Source organism: Pristiophorus japonicus, chromosome 15 (genome assembly GCF_044704955.1).
Source record: "Pristiophorus japonicus isolate sPriJap1 chromosome 15, sPriJap1.hap1, whole genome shotgun sequence".
Classification (NCBI taxonomy): Eukaryota; Metazoa; Chordata; class Chondrichthyes; family Pristiophoridae; genus Pristiophorus; species Pristiophorus japonicus.
Genome location: NC_091991.1, coordinates 148,889,068 through 148,909,221, shown reverse-complemented (window position 1 = coordinate 148,909,221; position 20,154 = coordinate 148,889,068). Strand labels below are relative to the sequence as shown.

The following is a 20,154-nucleotide window of genomic DNA, read 5'->3' as shown; positions in this document are numbered from 1 at the left end:
GCCGAGAAGCAATACAACGAGAGCCACAGAGCCACATGCAATATCGTCGAGAAAACCATTGGAGTGCTTAAGCAGTGCTTTAGAGGCCTGGACCACTCAGGAGGCGAGCTCCAATACCGCCCTGAGCAGACAGCTCAATTCGTGGTGGTGTGCTCCATGCTGCATAACTTGGCTATCAGGAGGGGACAAGAATTGCCAGAAGGGACTGCCAGTCCACCTCAGGAGAGAGAGGAAGAGGAGGACGAGGAGGTAGACAATCAGGCTGACGCTGAAACCATGCCCCCACCCCCCTCTAGACCGCAGGAAAGGGCCCGTGGTGGCTACATAGCTGCAAGATGCTTAGGTAAGCAGCTCATAAATGAGTGCTTTGCTTGAAAGAACGTTGTTGTTATTTACAAAGCTGCTACACTGCTGTGTGTGCAGCTCATACATTAATTGTGTGCATCACCTTGGTGACAGTTAAAGTTTAAGTTAATTCAAGTTCAGTTTAATTATACCCTTTCATGCTAAGGAATCACCAGTGTTTAATGGTGCAGTTATCTGAGACAATGCGCAACAAAGTTATGTTAAATAAAAAACATTTAATCCGAACATTTGTGTGAAATCATAATTATAACTGTAAAAAACACCCCACTCCATCCCACAACAAATTTATCACATTTGCATCATTCAAATGGTCAAAATTTCCAGCAACACCGAACACAAATGCAAACAAGGTAGCCCCCTCGCCCCTTCCCCCAACCCTCCCAACAAAATAGCACCAACAACATAAAAATATGCCTAAGACAACACCTGCGGCCATGCACCTCACTTTCCTTTCCTCCCCCGCTTCTCCTCCCCACCTCTACCCCTTCCCCTCCTGACTCCAAGCTGCCTGGCCGAGGAGCTCCTCAGGCGATGCTTCATTGGGGGGGATGACGGCAGGACTGTTGCTTGGACGTTAACTGGAGAGGACGGTCCCAAGGTGGGAACGTGCTCCAAGCCAGAAGCAAGATCTTCCACCTGGCTCTCACGTATTGTTGGCAATGGGGGTGCAGCACCTTGAGGTGCAGTGCTGAGCTCCAGGACCACTGGGAGGCCTCTGCCACCAGTGTTCCTGGCTATCAGCTCCAGGGCCTCCACCATCCGCGGCACATACTCCGTCATGGTGGCAGACATGGGATATGCCCCCCCATTGTCTGTAGGATCTGCTGACCTATGTCAACACTCCTGGACAAGTGTACCATGTCCCTGCTCAGATCTGCCGCTCATGGAGCAGGCCTGCCGCATCGAACCAACCTCCGCTTGGTCGGCGCCATCCTGGAGATACCTGGGGTGCCCTGCGGCAAGGTGTTTGGGCCCGGTACCTCCACGGTGGAGGAGGGAATAGCCGCAGGAGCACTAGGTGTCATCGGTGTCAAATGGATTATGGAGCTTGGCGATGCAGGCTCCTCAAAGTCGGCATTGTCATCCGTTGAGAAGGGACCCAGCAATTCCACAGGCAAGAATCGGGGCTCCTCAGCACCAGATGGAGGATCATCTGGCGAGTCCATCCCCGCGCCCCTATCTTCTGGGCTTGGTGTTCTTGCATGGGGCCGTGCTGCTGGCTGAGCTGCAAAACATAAATGAGGTTATTAGAGAAGTGGGTGCTAGGGTCACAAGATGATTCCAGCGCTACACACAGCATATGCATGACAAAAGCACCACCGCTATCAAAATCATCACAGACATCACATTTCATGACCATCACCAAATTCTGCATTGCGATGATTCTCATGAGGCCATCATTATTTAGAGAACACTTTTATAATTCATCTATCATATATTATTGGTCAGATATGAGTGGGTGTGGCATCTATTGCCTTTACATCACGCAATGGTGTATACTTTATTCTAGAGGCATCACATCAGGTTCTGCAGCTGCATGCGTGGCTGACCGGGGGTTGCACCCCACTCGTGCCCGCTCCTCGATGTCGGTGAGGTCGATGATGACTGGTGGCCCACCACCCGCTCGCCTCTGCTCGGCCCTAATCTTGGAAAGCTTCTTCTGTAAAAGGTAACAACAGCATGTCATGGTCTGAGATCATTGCATGATATCATTGCTAGGTACTATACAACACATAACCGACAGATGTAATTATGATTATTATGAAACTTATCATTCTTTACCTAAAGACGTACACCGTGAACGCAGGCTTTGAGTACAACATTCTCGGTATAAGTGCAAGACATCACATCTGATTTTAATCACTCATTACACTTACAATTCAAATTATATAAATATGTAAGTAAATGTAATACTTACTCTGGCGGATCCAACAAGGTCGTTCCAGCGCTTGCGGCATTGGTTGCCCTCATGCACCTCGTTGGTCGTCGACGAGACCACCTCGGTTATGTCAGCCCATATTCTCTGGTAAGCCTTTGGGGTGGGCTTCCCATGCCCTCCCTGGGTCAATTGACCCCAACATGACTCCTGCATGAGGGAGGCATTTACCTCGTCCGAGAACCTCCTTGCTCTTTTTCGTCCTCCCAATTGTTCCTCTCCCACCTCACTGCTTTCGCCAGCGTCAGTCTCCACAGCGTGCTGTGTTGCCTCCTCCATCCCTTCCATTTTAAATATTATTTTTTAGACAAAAACTCGGTGCCAACTATGTTCTTTGTGCTCAGTAGGCTTTTTGCTGCTGGTGAATCTCCCTCCTGCCTCCAAAAACAGCCAAACAAGCACACACCACACCCACACACGTGCTCACTTTCTCTCTGCTCCTTCTTTTTCCGTCTGCTCTTCTGCGCATGTAATGATGACACCTGACCTCCGGAAACGCGGAAAACAAGTGTTGCCATGCTTCTGCTATGGACGCCAACACTTTACGGCAGAAGGTCAAAAAAATTTAACGCTAATGTCCATTTCAGATCGCTCGCGGTATCGCCCATTTAAAAAAATGGAAAGTTAGGGTTTTGAAAATGGTTGATAATCCGGCGATCTCAAAATCCATATTTACTGCCCACGCTGGAAATAATGCCCAATTTTGGGCAATTTGCACAAAAGTGGAAAGTCTAGCCCATGGACTTATTTTGCCATATTTACAAATCAAACTTAACCACTGGTTTTCTGTTTCGAAGAGGACACCTTTGCCCTCGAACAGAACTTTCCAAACTTGGTGTCGAACTTAGACTCATTCTAGGCTGAGCCTGAGGAGAGTTTTTCTCCAAGGGAAACCCTTGATCTACATTTTGGCTCTCTACAACTTACGACTGTTTGTCTGCCTGACTCGGACTCAGACATAAATTCTGACATTCTCTTGGACTTGTTTCTAGTACATCTGATGTAGGATTTGCTACTCGTATTCTACTTGTAACAAGGCTATCTAACTCATCAGAAATAATCGAATCATTCCAACTTTCATCTCTTTCTGCATCTGTAGGGTAAAATATGATCAATGTGAACAAACCTCACCTTTCCATGATGAAACATGTTGACCATATATGTGTGAGGACCACAAATCTTCACTATTCTTCCTGGTAACCACTTTAACCATTTATAATGATGGTTATTTACTCTAAACTTCTGATTTTATTTCATACTTCTCTCTTTTGCTCTACCTCTATCATGATTCTCTTTCTGTCTTAATTGTTTCTCTTCTATTGATTGTGCCAAGTTTGGCTTTAACAACGAGAACCCGGTTCATGGCTATTGTTTGAGAACTAACTCTGCTGCTGTTCTATCAGTAATTGTATGAGGAGTATTACGATAAGTAATTAGAAAGTTTGACAATTTGTGGTCCAATGACAACTGCCATTTCTTTGGATTTGGATCCAACATTTGCTTGATGAGGGCATGTTTTACAATTTGTATTGTGCACTCTGATGCACCATTTGAAGCAGGATGATATGGTGGCACTTTGGTATGTTTCACAACATTTCTGCTCATGAACTGTGCAAATTCTTCTGAACAAAATTGCGGCCCATTACCAGACACAATTTCTTCTGGAAGGCCATGTGAAGAAAACAATCTTTGCAAATTATCTATTGTTTTACTTATTGTTATTTTCCACAGCGAAAACACCTCTACCCACTTTGAATGGCTATCAATCACAATGAACATTTATTGTCCTTCAAGCTCAGCAAAATCTACATGTAACCATTGCCACACCCCGGGAAGCCATTTCCTTGGCTGTAATGGTACTGATGGTGCTTTCTTGCTTACCAGTTAACATGTTGTACACTGACTAAGGATGTACTCTATATATTTATCTAGACCTGGCCACCATAAGTAACTATGTGCAAAACTCTTGTTCAAGCACATTTCCAAGTACTGGTCATGAAAATCTCCTAACAATTTGGACCTTAACTTATTTAGAATAACTACTCTTGCACCCGACATGATATAATTTTTATCCACTGATAATTCATTCCTACGAACGAAGTATGGATGAATATCTTTCTCTAACACCTGGTTTGGCCAGCCATTTGCTATGTAATCGTACATCTTGACATGATAGGGTCATGTTTGGTTGCTCTACCAATCTCTTCAGCTGTGACTGGCAGTTCATCAATGTATGAAAAATAGAACACTTCTTCTACCTCTCAGTTTCTACTCTTTTGAGTTCTTATGGTATGGGACATGGCTTGCAGTAAACTGGTTTAGCGTCTTTCTGCACTCTGACACTCGCCTTGAAGTCTTGGATAGGTCTGCCTGTTTCGCAGAACACCTTCACATACTGCTTGATAACATCATCTTTTGATGCAAATTTCGTTTCCACACGAAAAATCTCATTCCAATCCAGTTTCAGTGATCCCAACCAATTTCTACCTATTCAGGCAGGCTTGTCTCCTGACAATACTAAGAGTTGCAAACTCTGAAACTGATCCTTGCATTCCACTGGTATGGTGATATGTTCTACCGCAGAGATTTGCTCTCCTGAGTAGCCTCACAGTGGAAAATCATGCAACTGGCCGAAATATAGCGATTCCGGTACTACACTCAAGGATGCACCAGTTTCGATTTCCATGGGTAATCTGGTTCCTGCAACATCTGCTTGGATGATGATATTTCACAAATCGCTGTTAGATGCCCTCGTGCTCCTGATGACGTGCATCTCCAGTCCTGTTGCTTCTCTTCAATGCTATGTAGTGTCTGGTGATTTCTACATCCAGCATTGAAAGTTGGTTTATTGTTTAGTCAGCACGCCTTCGCAAGATGCTTTATTTTTTTTTTAGTAGAAACACACTGCCTCCACATATGGACAGCTTTTAGCAATGTGTTGTCCCAGGCACCGATAGCACGACTTCAATGCGCTGTTACTGTGGCCAGTTGCTGAGGCCTGGCGCCCAACTGCTTTTTACTTTTACTTTTAACCTGCAGGTGATTCATCTCGGTTGTCTGATGTCCATATTGATTGGACAAATCAAACTGGTCAGGGTAGCCTTGAGGAAGAGTTTATAGAGTGCATAAGGGACAGGTTCCTTGAGCAGTATGTAATGGAACCAACCAGGGGACAGGCTATCTTAGATTTGGTCCTGTGTAATGAGACAGGATTAATAAACAATCTCCTAGTAAAGGATCCCCTTGGAATGAGTGATCATAGCATGATTGAATTTCAAATTCAGATGGAGGGTGAGAAAGTTGGATCTCTAACCAGCGTACTCTTAAATAAAGGAGACTATGAAGGTATGAGGGCAGAGTTGGCTAAAGTGTACTGGGAAACGAGATTAAAGTATAGGACGGTTGATGAACAGTGGTGAACATTTAAGGAGGTATTTCACAACTCTCAAGAAAAATATATTCCAGTGAGGAGGAGAGGGTGCAAGAGAAAAGATAGCCATCTGTAGCTAACTAAATAAATAAAGGACGGTATCCAATTAAAAACAAGGGCATACAAAGTGGCCAAAACTAGTGGGAGTACAGAAGATTGGGAAGTTTTTAAAAGCCAGCAAAGAATGTTTTTTTTGGAGTAGGCTGCTTTTTCTGGCCTAACTTAAAAATTCCCAGTTTCCCCAATCAATTTGCACTGGCATGACTGACTTAGTTACTTTTGGTTAGTTAAGTTTTTTTTTCTCAAAAGGGGGCGTTACCAGCCACCTACGCCAATTCTGGCCAGTTAGGCAACTTTGGCCAGCTAATAGTTACTCCATTTCTACTTAGGCCATCGTATGTGGCCACTTGAGAAAACCCTTGCGGAGAGTTAAAGAAATCGGCGCAGGTAAGTACATCGGAGGCTATTCGGCCTGGGCTAGGGGAAGGAAGTGGAGCGGACCTGGACCAGAACGAAATCAGGGGCCAGAGCGGCGGGAAGGCACCATAGAGGCTCAGGGTGAAAGGAGCGACCTGGACCGGCACGAAATTGGGGGCCACAGAGCGGCGGTAAGGCACCGGAGAGGCTCGGGGTGAAGGGAGCAACCTTGGCCGGCACGAAATTGGGGGCCACAGGGCGGCAGGAAGGCACCGGAGAAGCTCTTCAGAGGCTGGTGTGGGGATTGCAGTGGGAGTGGCAGTTGATTCTGTCAATGGGTGCGGGGTCTGGCCGTGTTCCCTTATTGCAGCAGCTAACTCACACATGCCATCACTCATGCATCCTGACAGTGTCTCAGCAGACTGAAACATTCCTTCCCTGATGGCCTGTACTACCCCTGACATTCCCTCACTCATTGCCAGTGTTGTGCTTTGCACTACCTCTAACATTCCCTCCCTCATGGCCACTACCGTGCTTTGAACTACCTCTGACATTACCTCCCTCACGGCCAGTGCTGTGCTTTGCACTACCTCTTACACTTCCTCCCTCATGGCCATTGATGTGGTTTGCACTAACTCTGACATTCCCTCCCTCATGGACACTATTCCATAAGAACATAAGAACATAAGAATTAGGAACAGGAGTAGGCTATCTAGCCCCTCGAGCTTGCTCCGCCATTCAACAAGATCATGGCTGATCTGGTCGTGGACTCAGCTCCACTTACCTGCCCGCTCCCCGTAACCCTTAATTCCCTTATTGGTTAAAAATCTATCTATCTGTGACTTGAATACATTCAATGAGCTAGCCTCAACTGCTTCCTTGGGCAGAGAATTCTACAGATTCACAACCCTCTGGGAGAAGAAATTCCTTCTCAACTCGGTTTTAAATTGGCTCCCCCGTATTTTGAGGCTGTGCCCCCTAGTTCTAGTCTCCCTGACCAGTGGAAACAACCTCTCTGCCTCTATCTTGTCTATCCCTTTCATGATTTTAAATGTTTCTATAAGATCACCCCTCATCCTTCTGAACTCCAACGAGCAAAGACCCAGTCTACTCAATCTATCATCATAAGGTAACACCCTCATCTCCGGAATCAGCCTAATGAATCGTCTCTGTACCCCCTCCAAATCTAGTATATCCTTCCTTAAGTAAGGTGACCAAAACTGCACGCAGTACTCCAGGTGCGGCCTCACCAATACCTTATACAGTTGCAGCAGGATCTCCCTGCTTTTGTACTCCATCCCTCTCGCAATGAAGGCCAACATTCCATTTGCCTTCCTGATTACCTGTTGCACCTGCAAACTAAATTTTTGGGATTCATGCACAAGGACCCCCAGGTCCCTCTGCACCGCAGCATGTTGTAATTTCTCCCCATTCAAATAATATTCCCTTTTACTGTTTTTTTCTCCAAGGTGGATGACCTCACACTTTCCGACATTTTATTCCATCTGCCAAACCGTAGCCCATTCGCTTAACCTATCTAAATCTCTTTGCAGCCTCTCTGTGTCCTCTACACAACCCGCTTTCCCACTAATCTTTGTGTCATCTGCAAATTTTGTTACACTACACTCTGTCCCCTCTTCCAGGCATCTATGTATATTGTAAACAGTTGTGGTCCCAGCACCGATCCCTGTGGCACACCACTAACCACCGATTTCCAGCCCGAAAAGGACCCATTTATCCTGACTCTCTGCTTTCTGTTAGCCAGCCAATTCTCTATCCATGCTAATACATTTCCACTGACTCCGCGTACCTTTATCTTCTGCAGTAACCTTTTGTGTGGCACCTTATCGAATGCCTTTTGAAAATCTAAATACACCACATCCATCGGTACACCTCTATCCACCATGCTCGTTATATCCTCAAAGAATTCCAGTAAATTAGTTAAACATGATTTCCCCTTCATGAATCCATGCTGCGTCTGCTTGATTGCACTATTCCTATCTAGATGTCCCGCTATTTCTTCCTTAATGATAGTTTCAAGCATTTTCCCCACTACAGATGTTAAACTAACTGGCCTATAGTTAGCTGCCTTTTGTCTGCTCCCTTTTTTAAACAGAGGCGTTACATTAGCTGCTTTCCAATCTGATGGCACCTCCCCAGAGTCCAGAGAATTTTGGTAGATTCTAACTAATACATCTGCTATAACTTCCGCCATCTCTTTTAATACCCTGGGATGCATTTCATCAGGACCAGGGGACTTGTCTACCTTGAGTCCCATTAGCCTGTCCAGCACTACCCCCCTAGTGATAGTAATTGTCTCAAGGTCCTCCCTTCCCACATTCCTGTGACCAGCAATTTCTGGCATGGTTTCTGTGTCTTCCACTGTGAAGACCGAAGAAAAAGAATTATTTAAGGTCTCAGCCATTTCCACATTTCCCATTATTAAATCCCCCTTCTCATCTTCTAAGGGACCAACATTTACTTTAGTCACTCTTTTCCGTTTTATATATCTGTAAAAGCTTTTACTATCCGTTTTTATGTTTTGCGCAAATTTACCTTCGTAATCTATCTTTCCTTTCTTTATTGCTTTCTTAGTCATTCTTTGCTGTCGTTTAAAATTTTCCCAATCTTCTATTTTCCCACTAACCTTGGCAACGTTATACGCATTGGTTTTTAATTTGATACTCTCCTTTATTTCCTTGGTTATCCATGACTGGCTATCCCTTCTATTACCGCCCTTCTTTTTCACTGGAATATATTATTGTTGAGCACTATGAAAGAGCTCCTTAAAAGTCTCCACTGTTCTTCAATTGTGCCACTGTTTAGTCTGTGTTTCCAGTCTACTTTTGCCAACTCTGCCCTCATCCCACTGTAGTCCCCTTTGTTTAAGCATAGTACACTCGTTTGAGACACTACTTCCTCACCCTCAATCTGTATTACAAATTCAACCATACTGTGATCACTCATTCCGAGAGGATCTTTTACTAGGAGATCGTTTATTATTTCTGTCTCATTACACAGGACCAGATCTAAGTTAGCTTGCTCCCTTGTAGGTTCTGTAACATACTGTACTAAGAAACAATCCCGTATGCATTCTATGAATTCCTCCTCCAGGCTACCCTGTGCGATTTGATTTGACCAATCGATATGTAGGTTAAAATCCTCCATGATTACTGCCGTTCCTTTTTCACATGCCTCCATTATTCCCTTGATTATTGCCCGCCCCACCGTGAAGTTATTATTTGGGGGCCTATAAACTACGCCCACCAGTGACTTTTTCCTCTTACTATCTCTAATCTCCACCCACAATGATTCAACATTTTGTTCATTGGAGTCAATGTCATCTCTCACAACTGCCCTGATATCATCCTTTATTAACAGAGCTACCCCATCTCCTTTCCCTTCTTGTCTGTCTTTCCGAATCGTCAGATACCCCTGTATGTTTAATTCCCAGTCTTGGTCACCCTGCAACCACGTTTCTGTGTTGGCCACCAAATCATACCCATTTGTAATGATTTGTGCCGTCAACTCATTTACTTTATTTCGAATGCTGCGTGCGTTAAGGTAGAGTGTTTTAATACTAGTTTTTAAACCAACGATTTTTAGTTTTGACCCCTCCTGCAGCTCCTTTACATTCAGTGGCCCTTTTTGTTTTTTGCCTTGGGTTTCTCTGCCCTCCACTTTTACTCATCTCCTTTCTGTCTTTTGCTTTTGTCTCCTTTTTGTTTCCCTCTGTCTCCCTGCATTGGTTCCCATCCCCCTGCCATATTAGTTTAGCTCCTCCCCAACAGCACTAGCAACCACTCCCCCTGGGACATTGGTTCCGGTCCTGCCTAGGTGTAGACCGTCCGGTTTGTACTGGTCCCACCTCCCCCAGAACCGGTTCCAATGCCCCAGGAATTTGAATCCCTCCCTGCTGCACCACTGCTCAAGCCACGTATTCATCTGAGCTATCCTACGATTCCTACTCTGACTAGCACGTGGTACTGGTAGCAATCCTGAGATTACTACTTTTGAGGTGTTACGTTTTAATTTAGCTCCTAGCTCCTTAAATTCATCTCTTAGGACCTCATCCTTTTTTTACCTATGTCGTTGGTACCAATGTGCACCACGAAAACTGGCTGTTCACCCTCCCTTTTCAGAATGTCCTGCACCCGTTCCAAGACATCCTTGACCCTTGCACCAGGGAGGCAACATACCATCCTGGAGTCTCGGTTGCGGCCGCAGAAACGCCTATCTATTCCCCTTACAATCGAATCCCCAATCACTATCGTTCTCCCACTCTTTTTCCTGCCCTCCTGTGCAGCAGAGCCAGCCACGGTGCCATGAACTTGGCTGCTGCTGCCCTCCCCTGATGAGTCATCCCCCTCAACAGTACTCAAAACGGTGTATCTGTTTTGCAGGGGGATGACCGCAGGGGACCCCTGCACTACCTTCCTTGCACTGCTCTTCCTGCTGGTCTTCCATTTCCTAGCTGTCTGTGGACCCTTCACCTGCAGTAAGACCAACTCACTAAACGTGCTATTCACGTCATTCTCAGCATCGTGGATGCTCCAGAGTGAATCCACCCTCAGCTCCAATTCCGCAACGCGGTCTCTCATGGATGGTCCCGGCAAGTGTTGTTACTTCTCCCGCTACCTCATCACTCACCCCACTGATGGTGTCCAGGAGTGATCGGGTAAGGTCAATGCTCGCCGTACTCAATGACATCATCTGAACCACATCTGTTACATCATGCATCTCAGGAGAGCGTGGTCGAGTTCTCCTTCCCCTCACCCTGGGTCTGCCTCGCTGCATCCCACTGGGATTCGCAACCTCAAGACGGTGGGGCCCTGGGTGTGCTTTGCTGCATCCCACTGGGACCTGCAGCCTCGGACTGTGGGGCCCTGGGTGTGCCTCACTGCATCCCACTGGGAGCCGCAGCCTGGGACAATGGGGCCCTGGGTGTGACTTGCTGCACCCAGCTACTGGGATCCGCAACCTCGGAAGGTGGGAAACCATGGAATGTTCCACCAGCAATCAAACCACTAGTCATGGAAGGGGCTGTCAACTCCATGACCGCCACCTCCTCTAGATTCAGTAGAACAATGTGGCCTTCATCCAGCTCCATCCCCTCCACATCCCCGCCATGTTGGTCTGGAGGGTTGGATTGGAAGATGTTTTCCTCTTCAGGCTTGTCCACATCTGAATCTTCTTCTGCATCTTCAGGATTGGTCTCAGGTTCAACAAAATATAACAGAACAGTCAAATGGTTAGCAGCAGAGGAGGGGGCAGGATGGGTGGCATGAGTAGGCTCACACATAGCAGGCCAGGCAGCAGGTTGATTTGAAGGGCCACGATGAATTTTCAGGACTTACCCTCTCCCTCGAGTGTGGGCCAAGCTTGTGCAGTACTGATTGTTTTTGTCCAGGCAGGACCCATCAAAGCAGCGACCCTCTCTTCCAAGGGTGTCAATGGGTGAAGATTTGGCGGGCCTCGTCCGATTCGAGTTCTTTCCCTTTTGTTGTGGGCCAATTTCCTCTGCAAAGATGAAAATGCAACTTTTCAGAAAGGGTGTCTTTCTGCTGGGTGGGACATATACAGCTGGTCACATTTACAATTGCATCGAATAAATGAAAATATTACTTACACTAACTACTTAACCAAGGTCCTGCCATTTCTTTTTACACTGGCTTCCAGATCTCTTGGTGTTCACCACTGTGCAGTAATCTTCTGCAACTTGGTTCCAGCGTTTCTTCATTTCTTTTGGTGGCATTTTTATGTGACCTCTCTGGTATCCAGCTCCTGCCATCTGTTCTCAATTACAGTAACTAGTGTCTCCACTTCTTCCACCAAGAAATTCTTTGTCCTTGGTCTGCATTGCTGCATTGCTGTATTGCTGCAGCTGCTCTCAGACACACACAGCACTTTTTCAAAAGCTCTTAGACGCACAGCACTGCTTCTGCATGCAGCTTAAAATTTTTCGAAACACAGCACTCCTACTGGCACACACACACACACACACACACACACACAAGTTGCTCTTTAAAAATGGCAGATTGCCAATTCGGAGCTTTACTGCGCATGCGTGGCCATTTCAGCGACGCCAAGAACATCACTTTTCCCCCCCGCGCATGCGCAGAAGGCCCGGCTCCTTTTTCCAGCGCAGACCGCAGGCTCCACCTCGCGAGGTGACTGACCATGCTGTACAGCTGCAGATTAGAGGCCAAACATCAGGCAAACTACGCAGATTTTTTTTCTGGCGCATCTATTCACGTAATTAAGCGGCGCAACTCGGGCAAGTACGCCAGAAAACGAGCTCGGGAAAAATTGAGCCCTATGAAAGTAAACTAGCACGGAATATAAAAACAGATAGCAAGAGTTTCTGCAGGTATATAAAAAGGAAAAGAGTGGCTAAAGTAAAAGTTGGTCCCTTAGAGGATGAGACCGGGGAATTAGTAATGGGGAACATGGAGATGGCAGAAACTCTGAACAAATATTTTGTATCAGTCTGTATGGTAGAGGACACTAACAATATCCCAACAGTGGATAGTCAAGGGGCTAAGGGGGGGAGGAACTTAACACAATCACAATCACTAAGGAGGTGGTACTCAGTAAGATAATGGGACTAAAGGCAGATAAATCCCCTGGACATAGAAACATAGAAAATAGGTGCAGGAGTAGGCCATTCGGCCCTTCTAGCCTGCACCGCCATTCAATGAGTTCATGGCTGAACATTCAACTTCAGTACCCCATTCCTGCTTTCTCGCCATACCCCTTGATCCCCCTAGTAGTAAGGACCTCATCTAACTCCTTTTTGAATATATTTAGTGAATTGGCCTCAACAACTTTCTGTGGTAGAGAATTCCACAGGTTCACCACTCTCTGGGTGAAGAAGTTCCTCCGCATCTCGGTCCTAAATGGCTTACCCCTTATCCTTAGACTGTGACCTCTGGTTCTGGACTTCCCCAACATTGGGAACATTCTTCCTGCATCTAACCTGTCTAACCCCGTCAGAATTTTAAATGTTTCTATGAGGTCCCCTCTCATTCTTCTGAACTCCAGTGAATACAAGCCCAGTTGATCCAGTCTTTCTTGATAGGTCAGTCCCGCCATCCTGGGAATCAGTCTGGTGAACCTTCGCTGCACTCCCTCAATAGCAAGAATGTCCTTCCTCAGGTTAGGAGACCAAAACTGTACACAATACTCCAGGTGTGGCCTCACCAATGCCCTGTACAACTGTAGCAACACCTCCCTGCCCCTGTACTCAAATCCCCTTGCTATGAAGGCCAACATGCCATTTGCTTTCTTAATCGCCTGCTGCACCTGCATGCCAACCTTCAATGACTGATGTACCATGACACCCAGGTCTCTTTGCACCTCCCCTTTTCCTAATCTGTCACCATTCAGATAATAGTCTGTCTCTCTGTTTTTACCACCAAAGTGGATAACCTCACATTTATCCACATTATACTTCATCTGCCATGCATTTGCCCACTCACCTAACCTATCCAAGTCACTCTGCAGCCTCACAGCATCCTCCTCGCAGCTCACACTGCCACCCAACTTAGTGTCATCCGCAAATTTGGAGATACTACATTTAATCCCCTCATCTAAATCATTAATGTACAGTGTAAACAGCTGGGGCCCCAGCACAGAACCTTGCGGTACCCCACTAGTCACTGCCTGCCATTCTGAAAAGTACCCATTTACTCCTACTCTTTGCTTCCTGTCTGACAACCAGTTCTCAATCCATGTCAGTACACTACCCCCAATCCCATGTGCTCTAACTTTGCACATCAATCTCTTGTGTGGGACCTTGTCGAACGCCTTCTGAAAGTCCAAATATACCACATCAACTGGTTCTCCCTTGTCCACTCTACTGGAAACATCCTCAAAAAATTCCAGAAGATTTGTCAAGCTTGATTTCCCTTTCACAAATCCATGCTGACTTGGACCTATCATGTCACCTCTTTCCAAATGTGCTGCTATGACATCCTCAATAATTGATTCCATCATTTTACCCACTACCGATGTCAGGCTGACCGGTCTATAATTCCCTGTTTTCTCTCTCCCTCCTTTTTTAAAAAGTGGGGTTACATTGGCTACCCTCCACTCTATAGGAACTGATCCAGAGTCAATGGAATGTTGGAAAATGACTGTCAACGCATCCACTATTTCCAAGGCCACCTCCTTAAGTACTCTGGGATGCAGTCCATCAGGCCCTGGGGATTTATCGGCCTTCAATCCCATCAATTTCCCCAACACAATTTCCCGGCTAATAAGGATTTCCCTCAGTTCCTCCTCCTTACTAGACCCTCCGACCCCTTTTATAACCGGAAGGTTGTTCGTGTCCTCCTTCGTGAATACCGAACCAAAGTACTTGTTCAATTGGTCCGCCATTTCTTTGTTCCCCGTTATGACTTCCCCTGATTCTGACTGCAGGGGACCTACGTTTGTCTTTACTAACCTTTTTCTCTTTACATATCTATAGAAACTTTTGCAATCCGTCTTAATGTTCCCTGCAAGCTTCTTCTCATACTCCATTTTCCCTGCCCTAATCAAACCCTTTGTCCTCCTCTGCTGAGTTCTAAATTTCTCCCAGTCCCCATGTTCGCTGCTATTTCTGGCCAATTTGTATGCCACTTCCTTGGCTTTAATACTATCCCTGATTTCCCTTGATAGCCACCTTTTTTTATTTTTATGCCAGACAGGAATGTACAATTGTTGTAGTTCATCCATGCGGTCTCTAAATGTCTGCCATTGCCCATCCACAGTCAACCCCTTAAGTATCATTCGCCAATCCATCCCAGCTAATTCACGCCTCATACCTTCAAAGTTAGCCTTCTTTAAGTTCTGGACCATGGTCTCTGAATTAACTGTTTCATTCTCCATCCCAATGCAGAATTCCACCATATTATGGTCACTCTTCCCCAAGGGGCCTCGCACAACGAGATTGCTAATTAATCCTCTCTCATTACATAACACCCAGTCTAAGATGGCCTCCCCCCTAGTTGGTTCCTCGACATATTGGTCTAAAAAACCATCCCTTATAGGACCTGATGGCTTGTATCCTAGGGTCTTAAGAGAAGTAGCGCCAGGCAAAATTCCCTGGATTCTGGGGCAGTCCCAATAGATTGGAAAACTGCAAATGTAACGCCCCTATTTAAAAAAGGAGGCAACTATAGACCAGTTAGCCTAACATCTGTTGTTGGGAAAATGTTGGAGTCCATTATTAAAGAAGCAGTGGCAAAACATTTGGAAAAGCATAATTCAGTCAGGCAGAGTCAGCATGGATTTATGAAGGGGAAATCATATTTGACAAATTTGCTGGAATTCTTTGAGGATGTAATGAACAGGGTGGGTAAAGGGGAATCAATGGATGTGGTGTATTTGGACTTCCAGAAGGCATTTGACAAGGTGCCACATAAACGTTACTGCACAAGATAAAAGTTCACGGGCTTAGGGGTAATATATTAGCATGGATAGAGGATTGGCTAACTAACAGAAAACAGACAGTCGGGATAAATGGTTCATTCTTGAGTTGGCAATCAGTAACTAGTGGGGTGCCGCAGGGATCAGTGCTGGGAACCCAACTATTTACAATCTATATTAACGACTTGGAAGAATGGACCGAGTGTAACGTAGCCAAGTTTGCTGATGATACAAAGATGGGAGGAAAAGCAATGTGTGAGGAGGACACAAAAAATCTGCAAAAGGAAATAGTGAGTGGGCAAAAATTTGGCAGATGGAGTATAATGTTGGTAAGTGTGAGGTCATGCACTTTGGCAGAAAAAATCAAAGAGCAAGTTATTATTTAAATGGAGAAAGATTGCAAAGTGCTGCAGTACCGCGAGACCTGAGGCTACTTGTGCATGAAACACAAAAGGTTAGTATACAGGTATAGCAAGTGATCACGAAGGCCAATGGAATCTTGGCCTTTATTGCAAAGGGGATGGAGTATAAAAGCAGGGAAGTCTTGTTACAGCTATACAAGGTATTGGTGAGGCCACACCTTGAATACTGCGTACAGTTTTGGTTTCCATATTTACGAAAGGATATACTTGCTTTGGAGGCAGCTCAAAGAAGGTTCACTAGTTGATTCCAGAGATGAGGGGGTCGACTTCTGAGGAAAGGTTGAGGAGGTTGGGCCTCTACTCATTGGAATTCAGAAGAATGAGAGATGATCTTATTGAAACGTATAAGATTATGAGGGGGCTTGACAAGGTGGATGCAGAGAGGATGTTTCCACTGATAGGGGAGACTAGAATTAGGGGGCATAATCTTAGAATAAGGGGCCACCCATTTAAAACTGAGATGAGGAGGAATTTCTTCTTTCAGAGGGTTGTAAATCTGTGGAATTCGCTGCCTCAGAGAGCTGTGGAAGCTGGAACATTGAATAAATTTAAGACAGAGATAGACAATTTCTTAACCGATAAGGGAACAAGGGGTTATGGGAAGCGGGCAGGGAAGTGGACCTGAGTCCATGATCGGATCAGCCAAGATCGCATTAAATGGCGGAGCAGGCTTGAGGGGCCATATGGCCTACTCCTGCTCCTACTTCTTATGTTCTTATGACTGGAAATGATGCAGAATTCTCGGGAGTATTGGCCGGCCATATCTATTGACATAGCTATCTGACAAGCTAAATCAAAAGTCAAGTTAGGGGTTGTCAACAATTTTCTTCTGATTGCTTCATTTTTCATCCCACAAACAAAGCGGTCACGCAATGTTTGATCCTAAAAGTTTCTGAAATTATAGTGAATGGATAGCTTTTTTAAAGCTACAATGTACTCACTGATAATCTCGTCAATTAATTGATCTCATATTCCAAAACGATAACTTTCAGCAATTTCCAGGGGCTCAGGACGGTAGTGTTGTTCTAACTCCATCAGTGCTGTGTCCTTTGGCTTAGCGGGAACAAGCACATCTTTCATGGTTTCATACACCTCGGGGCCTTCAGTCAAGAAAATAGCTCGTCTTGTTTCTAATATCACTCGGTTACGGTTTTCATCACTGGGGACTTCAATGATAGTATTTGCGGTGAAAAACATTTCTCGCCACTCCACATACGCTCCAAAAGTCTCTCGGTCATGATGGAACTCACCCAAGTGCCCTATTATTCCCATAGGCACAGCCATCTGGACTCTGGCAATGTCAACAGTGTGCTTGAAATTTACCTTGGATTTTTTAGCTGTGCTGCAAACAAAGAACCTCTCAAAGTCTCTGTTGTTTGGCTGGATGATCCACCAACACAGATTTCAGCTAGGGGATCCAATTATCCCATCCTCATCACCAATGTGATATATTCTTTATGGCATCACTAATAAACACACTACACAAGATGGCTCTAATACATCATGTGACTGTTATTGTATTTACATGAATAGTTGCTTTATCACAGTAGTCCACTAGGTGGAGCAGTAGTCCATTAGGTGGAGCTCTATTACAGGACATTTATTGAGACACCCAAATAACTTGCATATTAAAATATACAAGAGGCATTCTGAAACCATGGACACTGGCGAATTATGAACTGCAGACAGCTTTCAATGCATCAAACCCTTTTACAACTTAAAACACGGGACACACAGGTCAGCGCTAGCTGGCAGCGGGTTTTGTGAAAGAAATGGCTTTTTGGAATGGGGAGCTCTTTAACCAGCATCCATAGGGGCAGAGAACTGGCTCTATCTCTGGGATTGAATGCTGGCATGGCTCTATCCCAGGGCTATGGATGCTGGATAAAGAACTCTCCATTCCACTGAAATTCTTTTACATTACATACAATGACCGTTTTGAAAATAAGAATACCTGTATCAAAGACCTCACAAAGGCCTTCGACACTGTCAACTGTGAGGGATTATGGAGTGTCCTCCTTAAATTCGGCTGCCTGCAAAGGTTCGTCACCATCCTCCGCCTGATTCACGATGACATGCAAGCCGTGATCCTGACCAACGGATCCATCACAGACCCAATACATGTACAAACCAGGGTCAAGCAAGGCTGTATCATCATTCCAATGATCTTCTCAATCTTCCTTGCTGCAATGCACCATCTCACCCTCAATAAGCTCTCCGCTGGAGTGGAGCTAATCTACAGAATAAACGGGAAATTATTCAACCTCGCCTCCAGTCCAGATCAAGGTTGCCCCATCTTCTGTCATTGAATTACATTATGCAGATGACGCTTGCGTTTTCACACACTAGGAGGTCAAACTCCAAACCATCGTCAACACCTTCACCGAAGCGCACGAGTGTATGGGCCTTACACTAAACATCTGTAAGACAAAGGTACTCTACCAACCTGCCCCCACCACACAGTACTGCCCCCCGATTATCAAGATCCATGACGAAGCCTTGGACAACGTGGACCATTTTCCATACCCCGAGAGCCTACTGTCAACAAGGGCAGACGTCGATGACGGTCCAACACTGCCTTCAGTGTGCCAGTGCAGCCTTTGGTCACCTAAGGAAGACGGTGTTTTAAGACCAGGACCTCAAATCTGGCACCAAGCTCATGGTCTACAGAGCAGAAGTCATATCCGCCATCATATATGCTTCAGAGACATGGAATATGTACAATAGGCACCTCAAAGCACTGGAGAAATACCACCAATGCTGCCTCCGCAAGATCCTGCAAATCCATTGGCAGGACAGATGCACCAACTTCAGTGTTCTCGCTCAGGCCAACATCCCCAACATTGAACATGCTCGATCAGCTCCGATGGATGGGCCACATCATCCGCATACCCGACACTAGACTCCCAAAACAAGCATTCTACTCAGAGCTCTGACACAGCAAGTGAGTCCAAGGTGGGCAGAGGAAAAGCTTTAAGGACACCCTCAAAGTCTCCTTGAAAAGGTGCAATATCCCCACTGACACCTGGGAATCCCTGGCCCAAGACCGCTCAAAGTGGAGGAGAAGCATCCGGGAAGGCGCCGAACACCTCAAGTCTCTTCGCCGGGAGGACGCACAAACAGCGGAAGGAGCTAACGACAACCCAAGCACCCCACCCACCCTTCCCTCCAACCACTGTCTGCCCCACCTTTGATAGAGACTCTGGATCCTGCATTGGACTCATCAGTCACCTGAGAACTCATATTAGTGTGGAAGCAAGTCATCCTTGACTCCAAGGGACTGCCTAAGAGAGAGAAGAGACCTGTATATAAAAAAAGACAGCTGATTCACAGAATATCACACTGAGAGAAATCATCTGCCTCTTGTTAGGAGACTGGTTTACAAATTGCTATTAACACATTAATTAACACCTTAAAATGGTGGGTACGATAAAAGCTGATCTATAGTAAAAATACACAACACTTCAATTACTTGCTGTCATTCACCACTCTGTCTAGATGACTGACTTGCAAGAATTACACACAAGCTGCCATTCTAATCCAGGAAATCAGAATAGGTAAAATACAGACCTTCCTTGGGTATTTATATGGTGCTGTGGTTTTCTTAACGTGTTCCTGTAATTCTTTAATTAATTTGTCAGGATCACATGAGGTGTAAGCAAGAGATCGAATGACAAATGCCTTCACAACCTTAAAAGAAGAAAAGTTCTTTAAATAGGAAATTTAAGATTATTAAAATATGACAGTCCTGCTAAGTATAGCTATGGGCATCATGATTTTTAATGTGAAAGTACAACAGCCCATTGTGCCAATGAAGCATATTTTTTTTTTTAAATCCGATTTTAAATGAGTTGTAAAAACAGAAAATGCTGGAAATCTCAGCACGTCAAGCAGCATCTGTGGAGAGAAACAGAGTTAACATTTCAGGTCTGTGACCCTGTGTCAGAATGAGTTGTATTTGTCAAAGGAGAATGAAAGGCTGGTTGACCTTTGGAATTTAATACTTCCCCCAAATGTATAATTAAAATAAAACAGAGTTGAGCCACCTGCCCGAAATATTTTCCTAGTTAAAAGTCTCCCTAAAGTTTCAATGTGGGTTTGTTAGGGGGAAAATCTTGATAATGATCACTTGAACTGAGTCAAAAAACAATCTGGTGCGACCAAATGAG

General features: G+C 45.3%; 1 protein-coding gene across 5 annotated transcripts in view; it reads right to left on the bottom strand.

Moving 5' to 3' along the window:
* Positions 1–20,154, bottom strand: part of LOC139281118 (acyl-coenzyme A synthetase ACSM3, mitochondrial-like) — a 152,610-nt gene that overhangs the window by 5,611 nt on the left and 126,845 nt on the right. For 3 of the 5 annotated variants that reach the window (XR_011596821.1, XR_011596823.1, XR_011596822.1), the window contains 2 exons: positions 19,556–19,675; positions 17,940–18,221 (listed from right to left, as the gene is read on the bottom strand). Coding sequence is in view for 1 of the 5 variants with exons in the window: in XM_070901083.1 (XP_070757184.1) it covers positions 19,556–19,675 (120 nt within the window). In the remaining 4 variants the exon portion in view is untranslated. The remainder of the gene's footprint in view (positions 1–17,939; positions 18,222–19,555; positions 19,676–20,154) is intronic. The other 2 variants (XR_011596824.1, XM_070901083.1) reach the window with 1 other exon arrangement.